Below are 20071 nucleotides of genomic sequence, written 5' to 3'. Positions count from 1 at the left end.
GAGAAAGTAAAGGGCAACAATCAAGAGATATAGACAGTCGTTGACTTACAACCACAGTTTTTGGTGGTGATGGTTTGTTCTCTGGGCTTTTTATTTAGCTTCCGAACTTTTCAGCCACCAATCTCTTCAGAAAATCATAGTCCACATCAAAGCTGATTCTGAGACAGAACAAAGAGATATCATCCTGGATATGCTTTTCCACATTTTTCTGAAACATTGGCAGCTTCAGTTCCCACATAGGAAGAGAAAAGACCAAAATAGGCATATCCTTTCACGATTGTCCTCTTACTGAAGGGGTATCCTACCTTGGCTTCAACCCTACTTGGTCCACAAGTCTTAATATTTCCCAGTTTGGAGATCCTTGTTCTAAACTGATGGCTTTAGTTGGCTCGATTAATGTCAGACACAAAGGATAATGACCATATGCAAAGCTGGTCACGTCGTGGAACATGCCATTGACTGGCTGATGATGTCGTGTGAAGGTCACCAAGTGAAGCATCCAGGTCATGGGGAAAAAAAGGTGCTTTTTTTCCACTCAAGAGGCAACTGGACTTTCTGGTTTTTCTTTGAAGACATTTCACTTCTCATCCAAGAGGCTTCTTCAGCTCTGACTGGATGGTGGGGAATGGAAGGATTGATATTTCTTGAAGACAGCTGGTCCTTTGCATTCTTTAAGCAAGTCCTTATGGGTTCGTAGCCTGGCTCCAAATTGACCTGTTTGTTGATCAATCCATTGGTAGAATGCCAAGCTTCGATGATCAGACCAGCCAGTCACACAACCTGCCACATGGCATGACCAGCCAGTCACACAACCCACCACCTAAAGCAGGGGTCCCCGACCACCGGGCCCCGGACTAGTCCCGGTCCATAGATCATTTTCTACCGGGCCGCTGGTTTGCTGGGCGCCGCCATCTTGTTTCGACGAGAAAGTGCTTCCGGGTGAGCTTTTCCGGTTGGAAAGCGGCGTTTGGGTCCTGAAGGAATCCTCGTGCTTTAGTTTCATCGAAGGGGGGGCGGCTTTGAACGAAGAGATGTCCCAATGGCGGAGGAGATTAAGAAAGCACAAAAAAGCACAAAAAAGGTACAAAGGAGGAGTTGAAGGTGGCGGGGGACAGCTGGCTGGCCGGTCGCTTGGCTCGCCTTGCCTTGTCATGCGTGCTGATGCCGGTACCGGGCCGCGGATCATTTTGTGATGCCGGTACCGGGCCGTGGCACAAAAAAGGTTGGGGGCCACTGACCTAAAGGACTACATGAGATCGATAAAAGCGTAGAAAAACTGAAATATGACTCTTTAACCAAAGTCCCACTGAGGATCACCTAACCTGGGGATGAAACATTTGGAAGCTAAACAGCAAACCTGGAGAACGAACCACCGCCAAGATCTACCACCCAACCTACAAATATTTTCTATCCTTTCTAATTTCAGTTGGGACCAGAATTCCCATTGCTAAGCTTTCTCCGAATCAACCGGGGACTTTGGGGTGTCCCTGGAATCCACAGAATGTGTTTTCCTTGTTTCTCGTCTCTATGGGACGATTTAGGTCCAGATGGACCGTCCAGCTGCCGGGATATTGACGGCTTTTCGGGAGCTCCCAAATTGCCCATCGTCTTGCCACGATGTCAGCTCCGTCCCCACTAGAGTTGTTGAGTGAGCCAGGCAGTCGTTAAATGGCCCTTTGCCTTTGTCTTTGAATGTCACCCAGAAACGTGGCTCCTTCTGCTGCCATGAAAAGGAACATCACCAAGGCCATTCTGCAGATGTCGCTGGATCACCACATCGTGACCCCCTACACAGCTATGCTCATCGAGAACCCCGATGGGGATGAGCTGATGCTGGCCGACTCCCCGCAGGACCGCAAGAGAGCCTGTTGTCCAGGTGACCTTCTGCCTGTCCCCGTCCAGGTGTGACATGGGTGGAAGCAATGGGACTTCGTTGTAATGCATGTCTTTTCTCCCCACCCCCCTCGAAACAGGTGCTCTAACCATTGGACAGCCCAAGCCCGAGAAGCCCATCTCTGCTTGGACTCAGCATGGCTCACAATCAGCCCTTAGGGGTCCAACGGCAGCAACTGTACATACAGGTAAAAGAAGCTGCGTCCCTCTGCTCATCCTGTTCGTTGGTGGGGTTCTCTACACACTTTTCATTAGCCCAGGGAAAGGCCCACTGACCGTTTGGACACACAATATATTATTACTCTTGTTAAGTCTTAACTTCTCAGCTTGGGCTTTTGTGGCTTTGCAGGAGAGGGTCTAACTTAGCCTGATTTGGTGAGTGTGTGGCTCATGAGAACCTAACGTTAGTGAATCCAGGAACCAAGGGAAGGGTAGGGTCCTACTTCCCCCCCTGAACTTGGTTGTTGTCTTGCAGACGTTTCATGACCCAACTAGGGAACATTATCAGAGCTAGAAGGGAGTGGGGTTTGTGGAGAGGAGGAGGAGGAGGAGGAGGAGGAGGAGGAGGAGGAGGAGGAGGAGGAGGAGGAGGAGGAGGAGGAGGAGGAGGAGGAGGAGGAGGAGGAGGAGGAGGAGGAAGATGACTGTGGGGTCCTTGGTGCTCTCTGAGCTTGGTTGTTTTCTTGCAGACGTTTCATGACCCAACTAGGGAACATTATCGAGCTAGAAGGGAGGGGGTTTGTGGAGAGGAGGAGGAGGAGGAGGAGGGAGGAGGAGGAGGAGGAGGAGGAGGAGGAGAGGAGGAGGAGGAGGAAGATGACTGTGGGGTCCTTGGTGCTCTCTGAGCTTGGTTGTTTTCTTGCAGACGTTTCATGACCCAACTAGGGAACATTGTCAGTGCTAGAAGGAAGTGGGGTTTGTGGAGAGGAGGAGGAGGAGGAGGAGGAGGAGGAGGAGGAGGAGAGGAGGAGGAGGAGGAAGATGACTGTGGGGTCCTTGGTGCTCTCTGAGCTTGGTTGTTTTCTTGCAGACGTTTCATGATCCAACTAGGGAATATTATCAGTGCTAGAAGGGAGTGGGGTGAGTGGGAGAGGAGGAGGAGGAGGAGGAGGAGGAGGAGGAGGAGGAGGAGGAGGAGGAGGAGAGGAGGAGGAGGAGGAGGAGGAGGGGAAGGAGGATGACTGTGGAATCCAAGCTTGGTTGTTAGCTTGCAGACATTTTATTACCCAACTAGGTAACGTCATTGTTGTAACTGTAACCATCTTCCTTAGGCTGCTCGATAACTTTGTAGTGAATTTGTTTATCTATTTATATCTTACCTTCCTTATTTATAGTAAAATATTGTCATGGTGATGAACACATGTAATGCTCCTCCACACAACAACACTCCTGTGAGGTGGACTGGGCTGAGAGAGTGTGATTACCCAAGGCCAGCTTTCATGACTATGGGGGCTCTAGGATTCACAGTCGCCTGGTGATTGACCCGAAGTCACCCAGCAGGCTTTCATGCTTAAGGTGGAACTAGAACTCACCATCTCCTAGTGATTGGGGATGGACCCAAAGCCAGCTTTCATGTCTATTATTGTAGAATTTTTGTAGAATGCACAGTCTCCTAGTGATGGGCCTAAAGTCTCCCAGCTGGCTTTCATTCCTAAAGTGGAACTAGAACTCACAGTCTCCTGGGTGGTTTAACCACTAGGCCAAATTTGCTCTCTTCCAAGGATTGCTCCACTTCTTACAATCACCCTGCATCAAAAAACTCAGTATTTATTCTAACTTTTTCCTACACTTAGGTTTCCCTACTGCTTATTCACATCGCTGACCCTTATAAGGGAAATTATGCCTCCAGGGCCCTCCGCACTCAGAAATAGCCCTCCCCACATGCATTTTTCATTGGGCTAATTATTACAATTAAAAAAAAAACACCCAGCAGCCTGTTTGGTTTTATGTACTGTAAGGGTAAGCCGTGTTTACAAGACAAGCCTTAAGCTGCCTCTCACTTACTGTGCTCTGGTTAGGAAAAGGCAGAGGAATAATAAATTAAGTGAAGTAGGACCCTTATAAGTATGTAAGCCAAGGCTCACTTATGACGCACAATAACGAAGCGGCCATCTGTTAATCCTCCTCCTTGTGGTCGAACAGAAGACCAATGTGAATGTGTGCGTCCTGTTGGAATTTGTATACAGAGAGTCCTCAACTTAAGACCACAAATTCTTAACAGTCTTCTACCCTGTTTTCCCCAAAATATGACCTACCCTAAAAGTAAGTCCTAGCTTGATTTTTACATGTACACCCAATATAAGCCCTACCCCCAAAATAAATTAATAATAATAAATAAAATAAAATAAATTAAGGTAGGGTGGGGATGAGGGGTGGAGCTGCCCTACTACTTACCTTTGGGAAGTTGTAGCCAGGCCTCGCACACCCCGACACCTGCCTTGCTGGGCCATTTCTCTTCTGCAGCCGGCAAGGCTGGCAAGGCTTTCCTGAAGGCCTCTGGAGCTGAGAACAAAGCTCTGGATCGATCCAGAGCATCTCTTATCGGCTGCAGAGGCCTTCGGGAAAGCCTTGCCGGCTGCAGAAGAAGAAGTTCCTGAAGGTCTCTGACAGCGAAAAGGAGGCCAAGGGGTGACACACGCAAGTGAAGTGAGTCCGTGGATGACGTCCCCTGAAAATAAGACCTGGTGCCTTTTTTGGCGGCAAAAAAAATATAAGACAGGGTCTTATTTTTTGGGAAAACACGATATTAATTACAGGTCATCCTTGACTTACAAACATTTATTTAGTGACCATTCAAAGTCACAAAGGGACTGAAATAATTGCCTTAGGACTGTTATTCACCCTTGCAATCATTGTAGTCTCCCTGGGGTCACATGACCAAAAAATCAGTCATTTGTCCATTGATTCATATTTACGATGGTTGCAGTGTCCTGGGGTCATGTGATTCCCTCCTGATAAGCAAAGCCAAGGGGGAAAGCCCGATTCGCTTAACAACTGTGTGACTATACCGCTGCAGTGATTCACTTAACAACTCTGGCAAGAAAGGTCATAAAACGGAGCAAAACTCACTTAAAAACTGTCGTGCTTAGTAAAGGAAATTTTGGGCTCTACATTTCAAAACTGGGAGTTGAGTTTTGAGCACTACTTATCTTCTTGGCTGTTTTTTTTTCCTCTCTCCTTTTTTTTCATTCTTTTTTTTAATCCAGGCCACCCAGGTGGTCCATTCCCCATCCTTCCACCATCGGTTTCTTTAAACATATATTTTCTGTAACTATGAGAGTAGTTTGGAACAATGCCAACGGCAGCTGAGTCAAGGGATTACTTGGCATATTTAAGAAAAAGCCGTCGAGTGCAGCTGGGAACTGGCTACTACATTATAAATAGACATCAGTCACCTTGGCAAGTCTGCGTAATTCAGCTTTCACCCAGAGGAATCTGTCATCCATCATTCTCCCCCCACCCACCCATTTGGCTTGTAAATGAGGGAGGGGATAAAGGCAAAGAAGGAAAACAGGTTGATTTTTTTCTGCCATGTCTTGTGTTTTGGATATTTGATGTACGGTGGGAGTGAAGCATAGGGTGGAAATTGCTAATTTTTTGCCTGGAACATTCCTAAGGCTTTATTATTATTATTTTGGGAAGAAGATCCTTGGGGATTTCTTTCATCATTTCAGAAAAAACACAGGAAGCCTTTGAAAGTTTGTTTGGGAGCCGCGTCCTCTCCTAATTTAGCAAGGGGAAAGTTTCTAGCTCTGGATTTTTTTTTTTTTTCAACCGTGGTGACTTTAAGACGTTTGGACTTCAATTCCCACAATTCCCCAGCCAGCATGTCTTAAAGTCGTCTTAAAGTCCTCAAGGATGCACACCCGGGGTCTAGCAATTGTCCCCTGGTGGACGTGACCCCAATCCTAGTCACAGCAATGATAGTAATATTATCATTAGTAATATTTTTTTCTGCTGATGCAATAATAGTACCCTTCACACCACTAAAAAAGCAAAATCCGATAGATGGTTCTGGAAAATTTTCATTGCCAAGCAAGAGAGAGAGATGCTAAGTGAGTTCTGCTGTCCCGTTTTACGGCCTTTCTGGTCACAAATGTTAAGTTGAATCAATGCCATTGTTAAGCCATTGTTAACATGGTTGTTAAGTGAATCTGGCTTCACCATTGACTTTGCTTTGACTTCGAAGTTGTGGGTGCTTCATCACTGGAGGTTTTTAAGAGCAGGGAGTTAGACTAGAACAGGGGCAGGGGTGGGCCGCTACGGCAGGGGTCCCCAACCACTGGGCCCCGGACCGGTACCGGTCTGTGGATCATTTTCAACCGGGCCGCCGGTTTGCTGGGCGCCGCCATCTTTTTTTGACGAGAAAGTGCTTCCGGGTGAGCTTTTCTGGTTGGAAAGCGGTGTTTGGGTCCTGAAGGAATCCTCGCGCCTTAGTTTCATCGAAGGGGGGGGGCGGCTTCGAACGAAGAGCCGTCCCGATGGCGGAGGAGATTAAGAAAGCACAAAAAAAGCACAAAAAAGATACAAAGGAGGAATTGAAGGTGGCGGGGAGAAGCGGGGGACGGCTGGCTGGCCGGTTGCTCGGCTCGCCTTGCCTTGTCATGCGTGCTGATGCCGGTACCAGGCCGTGGATCATTTTGTGATGCTGCTACCGGGCCGTGGCACAAAAAAGGTTGGGGGCCACTGCGCTACGGGTCCGCCTGGGTTCGGCCGAACTCGTAGCTAATGTTATGGCTGGTTCAGTGAACCACCAAATTCCACCCCTGGCTGGCCCTGCCCACCCTGTCCCACCCCTCCCACAAGTCTCCGCGTGGCTCGTTTTGGGTGAGAGGTAAGTATAGGGCCTGTGTGGAGGCTTGGGGAGGATGAAAAACAGAAGTCCCAGAAGGCCTCCGGAGCCTGGGGGAGGCCGTTTTTGCCCTCCAGAGACCGAAGGAAAGCCTCCGGAGCACGGGGAGGTTGAAAACACCCCCACCCCCGCCGTGGTGCAGGAGGCCAACTAGCCACGCCCACAACGGCCATGCCCACCCAGCCACCGGGCAGAGAACTGGTGGCTGAAATTTTTGAAGCCCAACTCAAGGCTGGATCCGGCCTGAGGGTGCTTAAATCTGGCCCACGGACCCAGATTGCAAATATCAAAGGACTGGCCTCGCGGTGCTTCTGCTGGCAAAAAATGGGCTCTGTGTGAGGGGGCTGCGGGGCCTCGGTCTGGCCCATTTTCAGCCTCCATGGCCTCCTGCAGGACTCTGCCCACCATGGCCACACCCACCATGGCCACACCCACCCCACCCCAGTGGTGGGATTCAAAATTTTTTACTACCGGTTCTGTGGGCCTGGCTTGGTGGGCATGGCAGGGGAAGGATACTGTAAAATCCCCATTCCCTTCTCACCCCACTAACCTGCTTTCCAGCTCTGTTCTCCTGTGCAGGGCAACAAAAGAAGACCCAGCCAATCAGCTGGGACTCTGGAGGCAGAGAATTGATGGGGGGGGGAGTTAGAGGTGGTATTTGCCGGTTCTCCAAACTACTCAAGATTTCCACTACTGGTTCTCCAGAACTGGTCAGAACTTGCTGAATACCCACCTCTGCCCCACCCACCCTAATAGCCCTCCGAGGTCAAACACAACCCTGATGTGGCCTTCAATAAAATCGAGTTTGACACCCCTGGAGTAGAAGAACCTCCAAGATCCCTTCCATGTTATAATGACGAGGCAGTCGAGTTGTTTGATCATGAACAACTGAATCATGATGATCTTTATTGGAGTCTAGTCTTGCATTTATGCACATTTTTAATTATCCTCCATCATTGGTTAACTTTGGTTACTGCTTAACTTTCGTTACTGTTTAGCACAGTAATTAATACAATTAATTATCTCTAGTTAAAGTCTAACATAGGTTTACTTCCTCTCTCTAATCCTCCTTTAGATTAGTGACTTTGTTTGCCTGAGTTGTATTTGCTTGAAAACATTCTTTATCTGAGGTTTGCCATCCGAGATTGGAGCATTCCTGCAATTACAACTCTACACTTCCAGCTCTATTCTGACTGATTGATTGATATTAATTGTTCACCCCATTCCTCTCCATTTATCTAAACAGGGCCCATAGTTATTGGCCGAGAACCAACGGACAACTCCATTCCATCCTGGGCGAACCCCACAAAGAAATCGGGAGGTCCTTTACCTGCTATCATGGGTCCAACCTCTGCCATAAATGCAGGTAACAAATGTTGGGCTGACTGCCCTTTACCCAGGTGTGAATTAATCCCATTAATTTGCTCCCAAGGTGGATCCATATCAACATCCGTTCACATGCTAACATCCAAAGTGATTTGCTATCCAGGAAAGATTACACACACAACGTTGGCATATTAAAGCAAAAGTGCTTGAAAGTATAAATTTAAGGGGAGGGCATTTGCTTGTAAAAATACAGGTAGTCCTTGACTTACAACAATTCATTTAGTAACCATCCAAAGGCACTGAAAAAAGTAAAGTATGACTATTTTTCAGGGTTATGACCATTTCTGCATCCTCATGGTCACATAATCAAAATTCATATTGGTTCATGTTTATGACAGTGTCTGGGGAGTCACGTGATCCCCTTTTGCGACCTCCTGACCAGCAAATTCATTGGGGAAGCCAGATTCACTTAACACCTGTGTTAATACTCACTTAACAACCGCAATGACTCACTGAACAAATGAAACTAGAAAAGTTGTAAAATGAGGCAAAAAACCTCACTGAACATGTGCCTCATTTAGCAGCTTAAATTTTGGGCTTATTTGTGGTCGTACGTTGAAGACGACCTGTATACACATTTTTAGAAGTTACACAGAAAAAGAATGGTTATAGAAAGATAAATATATTTTTTTAAATGTAATTTGATGTCAGGGGTGGGATTCTACCTGGTCAGACTGGTTCTATAGATCCGGTTGTTACAATTCTGCGCAGTTCGGAGATCTGGCAAATCACGCCACTGGCTGTCCCCTCCTGTCCCCTCCCCACTCACTCGCTTCTTACCTGGCATGTCTGCCATCCAGCTTGCTTACCCTGTGCCTTTGCCTAATTTTTGGTAAGTTTCTATTTTTCCTTCCCCCCCAACCATCAGCTGTTCCAACTATCAGCTGTGATGGGATATTTAGATTAGCTAGAAAGCAGGAAATCATTGGATTTCTTGCTTTCTAGCTAATCTAAAAGCAGAGCTGAAGCTTCTTTAGGACTGAAGCTTCTATTTTTCAGTGCAGACTCAGGTAGAAGATTGCAGAAAGGTAGATCTCTGAGTGAATCTGTGATTCTGTGAGCAACTCAATCTGCCTGCCTGCTTTGCCTGATTTTGGGTAAAAGTTGCTCTTTTTTTAATAAAAAAAATCAATATTTACAATATTTACATACAAGCCAATATTTACATACAAGCCAGTCACGTGACCACCAAGCCACACCCACAAATTAGGCCACGCTCAGAGAACCGGTTGTTAAGAAAGTTGAATCCCACCTCTGCTTGATGTAGAAGTGGCGTCCAACTTTTGAGAACTTTAAGATTTGTGGACTTCAACTCCCAGAATTCCCCAGCCAGACATGCAAATTTCTGCAAATTCAGAAAAAAGGATAAGCATCAGAAGTTTGAGACACGATTGCACTTGATGTGTGACACACACACACACACACACACACACACTGAGGGGCACAGATATATCCCATTTCCTAAAGATCATGATCCATTCACAATAAAAACAGAGCAAAAGAAAGAGCAAATTTGGAGAAGTGGTTAAGATACTGCCTAGAAACTAGGAGACAGTGAGTTCTAGTCCTTAAGCATGAAAGCATTGCTGGCCTGGAGGATTCTGGGAGTTGAAGTCCACAAATCTTGAAGTTGACAAATTTGGACACCCTTCATCTAAAGACATCACCATTGCCAGAAAGATTTTATAACCAGGAATAAAAGTGTATCATTTTTAATCTGAACTGTATTTTCTCCACGAGAATTGACTGCAACCCAACGAGATCATTAGGTTTAATTCACTGTCTTCTTCCTCAACAGGATCTTTAAATTTAGGGCACCAAAAGTCTGGTAACTCCAGCATCTTGTCCAAGAACCCAGATGACAGCAAGAGAATACATTCAGGTAGAAGAAAATTGTACCCACTCTATGCTTTACTCTATCATCATCATCTTTTAATGACCACATAATCCCACGCAGGGTGGAATCTGAGAAACTGAATGGATCTAGCAGTGTTTAATGGCCGGATGCCCTTCCTGTCACCAATGCAGAGTTTTTGTTCAGCAGATATTTTCTCTTTCTGCCCCAAAGAGAAATATCTGCCTCTAACCTAGGATCGAACTCACAACCTCTCTAGGCCACCACACCACTCCTTCTATGTTTTACTCCATATAGAAAGGAACCTTATATAGGCACCTTTTTAAAAGGTGGAAGTGATAATACTTTGTATTACATTAGTGAGGCCACGCTTGGAGCACTGCATCCAGTTCTGGTCACAACACTATATAAAAGATTCTGAGAGCCTATAAAGTGTGCAAAGACCAACCCAGATACGAAGAAAATAAATTGTACGATGAATGGTTTGGTTGAGCAAGCTAGGTACGTCTCACCAATTAAAGAGAAGGAACAGGAGGGACATGATAGCTGTCTCCCAGTATTTGACGGACTATCAGAAAAAGGGGATTGTCGTAGTCCCCCAAATAACTGAATGCCGGACAAGAGGTAACGGATAGAAAATTATTAGAGAGAGATCCAGCCTAGAACAAAGGAGAAATTTCCTGATAGGTGAGAATAATTAATCCTAAAATCGTCAAACTTGGCAAGTTTAAGACTTGTGGACTTCAACTCCCAGAATTCCTGAGCTAACATGACTGGAGGAGGAATTCTGGGAGTTGAAGTCCACAAGTCTTAAAGCTGTCAAGTTTGAAAACCCCTGATGGCTTGGCTTCTGGAGTTATGGATGTACTATCACTGGATGTTTTCAAGAATAGACTGGACAACCATTTGACCGGGTTGATATAAGCTCTCCTACTTTAAGCAAAGGGTTGGACTAGACAGAGGTCTCCAAACTTGGCAACTTTAAGACTTGTGGACTTCAACTCCCAGAATTTCTCCTCCAGTCATGTTAGCTCAGGAATTCTGGGAATTGAAGTCCACAAGTCTTAAAGTTGCCAAGTTTGAAGACCCCTGGGCTAGAAAACCAGAGGTGGGTTTCTACCGGTTCTGTCCACCTCTGTAGAACCGGTAGCTCTGAAGAGCAGCAGACATAGAACCGGTTCTATGTCTGCTGATGTTGTTGCCCACCTGCTCACCCGGGCTCTTACCTAACCTTTATTTCCTGATTTTTCAACTTCAGCTGCCAAACGAGGCACAGCTGCAGTTAAAAAAGCAGGAAAAAAGGGCTGTTTCAAAGGCTGCTTCTCTGCACCCAGCGTGCTGATGACGATTTACAGGTCTGCCCGAGCAGCGTGCAGGAAAGCACGTCGTAAATCACCGAACCTCGTAAATCATTGAACCGGTAGTTAACCCTGTTGGACCCCACCCCAAGATCCCTTCCCTAACTCTATGATTTTATGTTCTATGTTCAGGGCAGGACAAGAAGTAATGGATGGAACATCATGAAAGGGAGCATCAACCTAGAACTAAGGAGAAAATTTCTGACGGTAAGAACAATTAATCAATGAAATGGTTTGCCCCCTGAAAGTAGTGGGTGCTCCATCACTGGAGGTTTTCAAGAAGAGATTGGACAATCATTTGTCTCAAATGGATTCCTGCTTGAGAAGGGAGTTGGACTAGAAGACCTCCAAGGTCCCACCAGCCCTATTATTCTATGCGGGACATGAATCTCCTATACAAATGCATAAATACATTTTCATTTCATTCCCATGTCCCTTTGCAGTAACAACTATCCAGAAATGTGACAGATGCCAAAACTTACAGAGTTTTGATCTCCCATTCCTTCCCTTTGGTTATTCACGTGCTCTCACACTCTGTTTATTTTCTCCCTTCATCCCATTGCTTGGATAAATTGTACAACTACAGAAATATTTATCTTTGAGCCTAGAATCATCTCTTGTCCTTCGAGAGTTGTGTTAAGAACTCTGTCCGTGGATATGAACTCAAATGATTAATATTCCTGGGATATCCAGGAGAGCCTTTAGAACAGGGGTCTCCAACCTTAGCAACTTTAAGACTTGTGAACTTCAACTCCCAGAATTCCTCCTCCAGTCATGTTAGCTCAGGAATTCTGGGAGTTGAAGTCCACAAGTCTTAAACTTGCCAAGGTTGGAGACCCCTGCTTTAGAACATAGGACGTAGAATGATAGGGTTGGAAGGGATTTTGGAGGTCTTTTAGTTCAACTCCTTGCTCAAACAGGAGATCCTATACCATCCTGAACAAACGGTTGTCCTATCTTTTCTTTAAAAACTCCTCCAGTGATGAAGCATTCACAACTTCTGGAGGCAAGTTGTTCCATTGCTTCATTGTTCTAACTGCCAGGAAATTTCTCCTTAGTTCTAGATTGCTTCTCTCCTTGAATATTTTGTTTTTATGTATTTATTTTATTTGTCAATATAACAGAAACAAGAATAAACATAAGTTTAAATACAAGAAATAGGAACTAATAATTGGGGACAGTAGGACAGGGGCGGTAGGCATGATTGTGTGCTTATGCACGATTCGTTTCCATCCATTGCTTCTTATCCTGCCCTCTGGTGCTTTGGGGAATATCGACTGTCCAATCATGCTGACTTTTGCAGAAACCAGCATAATTGGACACTCATGCTGATAACAGATAATCAGAGTTGGAAGGGACCTTGTAGGTCATCTAGTCCAACCCCGCACCCAAGCGGGAGAACCTACACCATTTCTGACAAATGGCAGCCCAATCTCTTCTTGAAGGTCTCAAGTGATGGGGCTCCCACAACTTCCGAGGGCAAACTGTTCCATTGGTTGATTGTTCTCACTGTCAGAAAATTTCTCCTTATTTCCAGGTTAAATCTTTCCTTGTTCAGTTTCCATCCATTATTCCTTGTCAGGCCTTCAAGTGCTTTAGAAAATAGCTTGACCCCTTCCTCCCTGTGGCAGCCCCTCAAATATTAGAAGACCTCTATCAGGTCTCCCCTGGTCTTTCTCTTCATTAGACCAGCCAGGCCCGGTTCCTGCAACCGTTCATCGTATCTTTTAGCCTCCAGTTCCCTAATCATCCCGGTTGCTCTTCTCTGTACTTTTTCTAGAGTCTCAACATCTGCTGAAATCGTTTGGTGGGTGTGGCCACAGAATAGATCCCCATGTAAGACATGTAATATATTTAGGAAGGTCTGTTTCACGTTCTTTGAGGCATTCCCTTTTGTCTTCCTTTCCAGTGGACAACGATCCCCATTTCATCATCACCTTCCCAAGGCAACAGAAGAACATCTGCTTCAATATTGATTCTCAACCAGGGGCCATCCTGAATTTAATTTCAGACGTGGAGTCCAGTAAGAGAAATGCACAATCAGATATGAGAGACATAAATAGTAGGCTTGGGGAAAAGGTTCTCTCAAATCATAATATTGAATCTGAAAACAAGTGAAAAGCTAGGAAAATCTCTCTGAGATGCAAGCCACTAGCCTTGGAGTTGGGGGATAGAGTGCTCAGGGATCCTGAGGCTCAGACTTGGAGATGTAGCTCTGGTTATATCATAAGTAGTAACCATGGATGGGGTCAGTATTGTTCCTAAGCATCTTCAGACAAATGGGTAAAGTGCTAATAATCCTCCTCCTCCTCTTCCTCCTCTTCCTCCTCCTCTTCCTCTTCTTCTCCCTTCTCCCTTCTCCTCCTCTTCCTCCTCCTCCCTCCTTATCCTTTCTTTTCTTATTCTTCTCCCTCCTCCTCCTCATTCTTATTCTCCCTCCTCTTCTTCTTTCTTCTCCTTTTCCTCCTTCTCCTTCCTACCTTTCCTTCCTTATTGTCTTATTCTTTCCACCGCCCTCCTCCTCTTTCCTTCTCCTCCTCCTCCTCCTCCTCCTCCTCCTCCTCCTCCTCCTCCTCCTCCTCCTCCTCCTCCTCCTCCTCCTCCTCCTCCTCCTCCTCCTCCTCCTCCTCCTCCTCCTCTTCCTCTTCCTCCTCCTCCCTCCTTATCATTTCTTTTCTTATTCTTCTCCCTCCTCCTCCTCATTCTTATTCTCCCTCCTCTTCTTCTTTCTTCTCCTTTTCCTCCTTCTCCTTCCTACCTTCCCTTCCTTATTTTCTTATTCTTTCCACCGCCCTCCTCTTTCTCTTCCTCCTCCTCCCAGGAATCACAATTAACGGGGAACTCATCGGAGCCAAGAGGTTCTTGCATAACAAACTCAACACTTACTTTGGCAAGGTTGGGTTTCATTTTGAAGCGAAAGGCCTGAAGGTTGAAGTCAGTCCCGAGGCGATCACCTTGAAGGATGGCTCTTCTACCACGTCTCTTTCCTGGTCAGAGACAGGAAGTCTCATTCGGAGGAGGTAAAAACTATGGCATCCGGTTTTGACCTGTGCAAATATGCAAGCCTTCTAAGGAAGGCAGACCGATTTGAAGCAGGGCCTTCTTCTTCCATTGTTTTTTCTTCTCCCAGGTTGCTGGTCTCGGTCAAGAAAGAGAGCAACGTGACTCTCACCGTAGACGGGGACCTGACATTTATGGTCCTTCTCCATCGGGTTTGGAAGAAGCACCCCGTGAATGTGGATTTCCTGGGCATCTACATCCCTCCGGCAAATAATTTCTCCTCCACTGTGCATGGCCTCATTGGTAAAGGCTGGGAGGAGGAGATGGTTCCATAACTCTGGGTACTTAGGTGTTCTGACCTAGGCTTTCCCAAAAGCACGAAGCCGACTCCTCGTCCCAATAAAACCCCTTTTATTTAGTTTAAAGTGAATTCCTCTCCAGCAAAGTCCCGGCAAACAGTCTTTCAAGAGATTTCACAACTACAGACCTTTATCAGGCTTGGAGAGCTGCCAGGCCGATAGCTTCCAAACGCCACTCTGTAGCAGACAATACTTGGCAAGAAGTCAGGAACAGATCTTCACCCTAATGAATTGAACTAATTGTCTCCTGCAAACCCCACTCCCCTTTCGCTCTTTATTTCCTATGGGAGGGGTCATTCACCGTCCACCTGAGCCTTTACTCCTGAGTTGACCCTTGTTCCTTAACTGTTCCCTTCTCCTGGCAGCTCTGCGCATACGCGCACAGGGAACAGGCTCCAGCTGATCTTCTTCCCCACTGATCTTCAACTCCGAAGGCAGCTGATAACTGTCGGACGGCCCTGGCCCCATCTCTGCCTCGGATGCCGAGCCCTCGTCAGAGCCTTCCCCAGACTCCAGGACTGGCCCAGGTTCCTCCCCAACCTCCTCACTGTCCGAGTCTGCCGCCAGCTCTGCTGGCCACTGGTGGGCCACAACATTAGGGCTGCATGACAGCAAGGAGGACCTGAGAAAACTGGAAAGCATCTCTTAAAACAGGGACGATGGAGATAAAGGAATGTGTTTATTTTGTTATTATTGTGCAGAACAGCATCAGAGAGGGATGCAGCATTTGTATATTGTTATTTATTATATTTATTTATAGATAGACCTCTAAATTACAGCCATTCGTTTATTCGTGATCATTCAAAGCTATGCAGGCAGTCCTCAACTTATGACCGCAATTGAGCATTTCTGTTGCTAAGCGAGACAGCTATTAGGTGAGTTTTTGCCTCACCTTTCTTGCCTTGGTTGTTAAGTGAATCGCTGCAGTTGATAAGTTAGTGACATGGTTGTTAAGTGAATCTGGCTTCCCCACTGACTTGTCAGAAAGTTGCAAAAAGGGATTCCGCGACCTTGGGACATATGAAACGGTCATAAGTATGAACCAGCGGCCAAGCATCTGATCCCATGATCATGGGGAATGCTACAAAGGTTGTGAAAAATGGTCACAAGTCCCTTTTTTTTCAGTGCCGTCATAACTTTGAACGGTCACTGAATGAACTGTTGTAAGTCGAGGATTAAGTAGCAGGGCTTCAGAGTTTGGTGTCCAGCGTAGCTTGATTCTTCTAACAGACTCTTCGGGATGCCTCCAAGTTGAACATGTTGGCAAAATCTCAGCTAAACGTTCCCCTTTCACCGACACTTAACAAAATTCTTCCCCAGGTCAGTTTATGCAGGAACAGGACGTGATCATCTACAATGAAAGACCAGGACAAGATCCAGGAAAATCTGATGCTACCATGGAAGTGAAAGGCCACAAGCTGACCGTTACCCGGTAGGCAATAAAAAACAGGCTTTCTAAGGTTGCCGTTTGTGTGTTTTTGTGTGTGTGTGTGTGTGTGTGTTAGGAAACTGAACTCCCAGAGAAAGTTGTTGAAGAGTGTTTAGCAGAATATGGACAGACCTTGAAATCATGGTTGATTTTATTATTTATTTTTTCTGTCTGTCTGTCTGTCTCTCTCTCTCTCGTGACTGGCCCCATGTCATCCAGCTAGCTTTCATGTCTAAAACAGGACTAGAACTCACAGTCTCCTGGTGATTGGCTCAAAGTCACCCAGCCAGCTTTCATGCCTAACTAGAACTCAGGACTAGAAATTACAGAGCTGGCTTTTATGCCTAAGACTCAGCATCTCCTGGTGATTGGCCCAAAGTCATCCAAAGCCGCCTTTCACGCCTAAGGCTGGATTAGAACTCCCGGTCTCCCGGTTTCTAGTCTGGTGCCTTAACCACTAGACCAATCTGGCTCGCTTGCAAGATACTTCAAAAACAATGCCAATGGGCAGCAGATGGGTCCATGGCGACCTCTAGGTCAGCTATACTTGGGGAAAAGAATGAAAAATCAATTGCTAATAGGTTGTTAGGCCTAACATCAACCCTTCCCCGGTGACTTTGCAGAAGCCTTACTCAACCTTGGTAAGTTTTCTGGAAGTTGAAGTCCATATGGGTCAAAATTGCCAAGGTTGACAAGCGCTGGTTTAGGTCAGAGGTGGTCTTCAGCGGGTTCTGACCAGTTCTGGAGAACCGGTAGCGGAAAATTTTGAGTAGTTCAGAGAACCGGCCAATCCCGCCTCTGACTGGCCCCGCCCCCATCTCTTCTCCGCCTCCCATTGAGTACCAGCTGATCGGCTGGGTCTTCTTTGGTTGCCCTGCACAGGAGAACGGAGCTGGAAAGCAGGTTAGTGGGGTGGGGGAGGGAATGGGGATTTTGCAGTATCCTTCCCCCAGGAGTCGGGTGGGAATGGAGAGTTTATAGTAATTTCTCTCTGCCATGCCCACCAAGCCACGCCCACAGAACCAGTAGTAAAAAAAAAACTGAATCTCACTACTGGTTTTACGTCAAGCCTAAAATGACATGATGATGATTTATGCTTTATTTGCATTTGCCCGCAGAGGCCTGCAAAAGGATTATCGCTTGGACCGTGTGTTTGGGACCAACGTCCAGTGCTGGTTTGTACACAACAACGGCAAAGGGTTCCTTGATGGCCACTACACGGATTATCTTGTCCCTAATTTATACAGCTACCTGAAGCACTTCTGAAGGCTCACCTTTACGGCAGGGCAAGGAAACTGCCCGAATGGCCATGCAACTCACCCTGTAAGCAAATTCACATGGGCAGCAGCCTTTGGGAAGAGCTTCATTGCGGCCTGCTCCAGCCTAACATTGCGCACATTCCCCTCTCCCCTAAAATTAACCCCCCAACCTAAACCCACCTTATTTGGACGTGGTGTCACTGGGACTTCTAGTGTAGTATGCAAACCAAAAATTCCACTTTCGGGCAAAGTTGCATTTGACAGCAAACGTGACCAGCAAAGAGTGCTGGAGTAACGTAGAATTTTATTTTTTTTTAATATTGTTTTTCCCCGACTGTATAAAGACCGTGTATCCGAACAGAATTAAAGTAGTAAACTCCCCCCATGAGTATTGTATCATGTTCAACTTATCTAATGTGCCTGAGAAGTTTTCAAACAAGGGCTTGAACCAGGAGTCACTAAACTTGAAAACTTTTTTAATGCCTGGGGAATTCTGGGAGTTGAAGTCTACAGGTCTTAAAAGTGGCCAAGATTGGATGCCCCTGCCTTAAAGAAACACCAGTGGAATCGAGGCAGAAAAACCCTGCCATCTAGCGGTCGAATTTAAATTACAGATTTAGCTGTCGCTTAAATGTGTCCTTAAGAGAATACAGATCGTCCTCGATTTACGACGGGTCACTCGAAAATTGTCCGAAGTTATAACGGACCCCTCAAAAGACACGTAAGCCAGTTTGCAGCCTCTCAAACGACTGCAATTTTGGACTTTTCTTTGCTGGTTTCCAGAGTTTAGAAATAACTTACTTCTAGTTGCCTGTTAAAAAAAAAAACTAATTTGATTGGATAAAAGGGATTTGCTTAACAAATGCAGCATTCACGTAATGGCTGCCACAAGAAAGACTTATAAAACTGTGCATGGTCATATGCTCACTCACTTAAGGACAATGACTTATGACTATAATTCTGGATCAGGCATGGTTGTTTGTCAAGGACTCCCTGCACTTGTTTAAATACTACAGGTCCCATTCTTTTCCTCCGAGGACAAAGGAATTCTACTCTCCCTTCCCTGACAAACCTCTAGCCATAGTACAATATGGAGCCCTCATTTATTTTCTCTGCTTCCTGTAGATTGAGTTACAATGTTCGGTAGCTCAGCGGCTGAGACGCTGAGCTTGTCGATCAGAAAGGTCGGCGGTTCGAATCCCTAGCGCCGCGTAATGGAGTGAGCTCCCGTTCCTTGTCCCAGCTTCTGCCAATCTAGCAATTCGAAAGCATGTAAAAATGCAAGTAGAAAAATAGGGACCACTTTGGTGGGAACAGTGCTCTGCGTGCCTTCTGGCGTTTAGTCCTGCTGGCCACATGACCACGGAGACGTCTTCGGACAGTGCTGGCTCTTCGGCTTTGTAACAGAGATGAGCACCGCCCCCTAGAGCCAGAAACGACTAGTACGTATGTGCGAGGGGAACCTTTACCTTTATAGATTCCCCCAAACACTGCACTGCCTATCAGCAAAGGGGCGGCTGCATTCACACAACTCCCTTAACCTGGTTGAATTGAAACCAATTTCCGAGTTTCAGCAATACAAGGAAATTAACCAATCCACCCTGCGTTGGCATCCTATGATGGATAAGAAAATTACCATATTTTTTGGAATATAAGACACACTTCTCTCCCTACCCCCCACCCACCCACCCAAAAAAGTGGGTGGAAATGTCTGTGCATCTTATACGGCGAATACAGGCCTGTTTTTAGCGTCCCAAAGCCTCCATGCATCCTGTTTTTGCCCTCCCTGCTGTCTGGGGGCCCAAAATGGAGGCCAAAAATGCGCCCGTTTTTGGCCTGCAGAGTGCCGGTGCCGGGGAGGGCAAAAACAGGACACACAAGAGGCAAAATATTTTTTTTTCTTATTTTCCTCCTCTAAAGCAAAGTACATCTTATAGTCTGGTGCGTCTTATACTCCGAAAAACATGGTAGTTAAAGTTGAAACAAAGCTTAGCACCTGTCTGAACCCATCTGCTAAGTTTGTCATGTCAACCCTGAAGTGAACATGGCTGAGGCAATTTTGGAGGTTTCAGGGCTGCCACACCACAGAGGGAAGGGGTGGGTGGGTGGGTGGGAAATAATTAGATGGGATTTTGTAGCCCAAACAATAAAGCCTTCCTGTGGGAACCATGGACATTCTCGCAGGGGGCTGGCCAGAGGAGGAGCGAGGTAACCAAGCAACCGGCCAACTCCTGGATTGGACAGTGTGACCAGTGACTTGGGGGAGGGGAAACTTTTTATTTTTAATTAGGTGAAAGCCGTGGGAACTTTCAGTCGGTTTTCACCAGTTGTGCCAATAAACTGTTCTTTGAGGAATCTGCCTGCCTCGGAGTTTTGCTTTGTATGGGTGCATTACTTGCCGACGTGTAACTCTGATAGTTAAAGACAGCTGGGATGACGATAAATGAGGGCTGACTATTGTACCGTCAAATAATATATACCGTATTTTTCCGTGTATAAGACGTACCCTCCCCCCCCCAAAGTGGGTGGAAATGTCTTCAGCCTCTGCCTCCCAGCCATTTGCCTCCTTGCGGCAAAGAGCAAACAGCCTGTTTCAGCTTCAGCACAGCCTGATGAGCACAAGCAGCTGATCGTCGGTTGGATCGACCTGCCGACGATCAGCTGTTTTCAGGCTGCAGGG

At 46.3% G+C, this 20071-nt stretch overlaps 1 protein-coding gene across 1 annotated transcript in view; it reads left to right on the top strand.

The window, feature by feature from the left end:
• Positions 1-17772, top strand: part of ITIH2 (inter-alpha-trypsin inhibitor heavy chain 2) — a 42405-nt gene extending 24633 nt beyond the window's left edge. Inside the window, exons 15-23 of the mRNA XM_087968885.1 lie at positions 1704-1876; positions 1974-2081; positions 7992-8111; positions 9930-10013; positions 13254-13367; positions 14166-14364; positions 14475-14647; positions 16024-16135; positions 17251-17772. Of these exons, the coding sequence (XP_087825011.1) occupies positions 1704-1876; positions 1974-2081; positions 7992-8111; positions 9930-10013; positions 13254-13367; positions 14166-14364; positions 14475-14647; positions 16024-16135; positions 17251-17398 (1231 nt within the window). The 3' untranslated portion in view covers positions 17399-17772. The remainder of the gene's footprint in view (positions 1-1703; positions 1877-1973; positions 2082-7991; positions 8112-9929; positions 10014-13253; positions 13368-14165; positions 14365-14474; positions 14648-16023; positions 16136-17250) is intronic.
• The last annotated feature ends 2299 nt before the right edge of the window (positions 17773-20071 follow it).

This window comes from Notechis scutatus, chromosome 6 (genome assembly GCF_049901735.1).
Source record: "Notechis scutatus isolate UNSWTSFEM ecotype Mainland chromosome 6, rNotScu1.2, whole genome shotgun sequence".
In the NCBI taxonomy this organism is placed as follows: Eukaryota; Metazoa; Chordata; class Lepidosauria; order Squamata; family Elapidae; genus Notechis; species Notechis scutatus.
The sequence above is the reverse complement of the archived record's forward strand: the minus strand, read 5'-3'. Positions and strand labels throughout refer to the sequence as shown.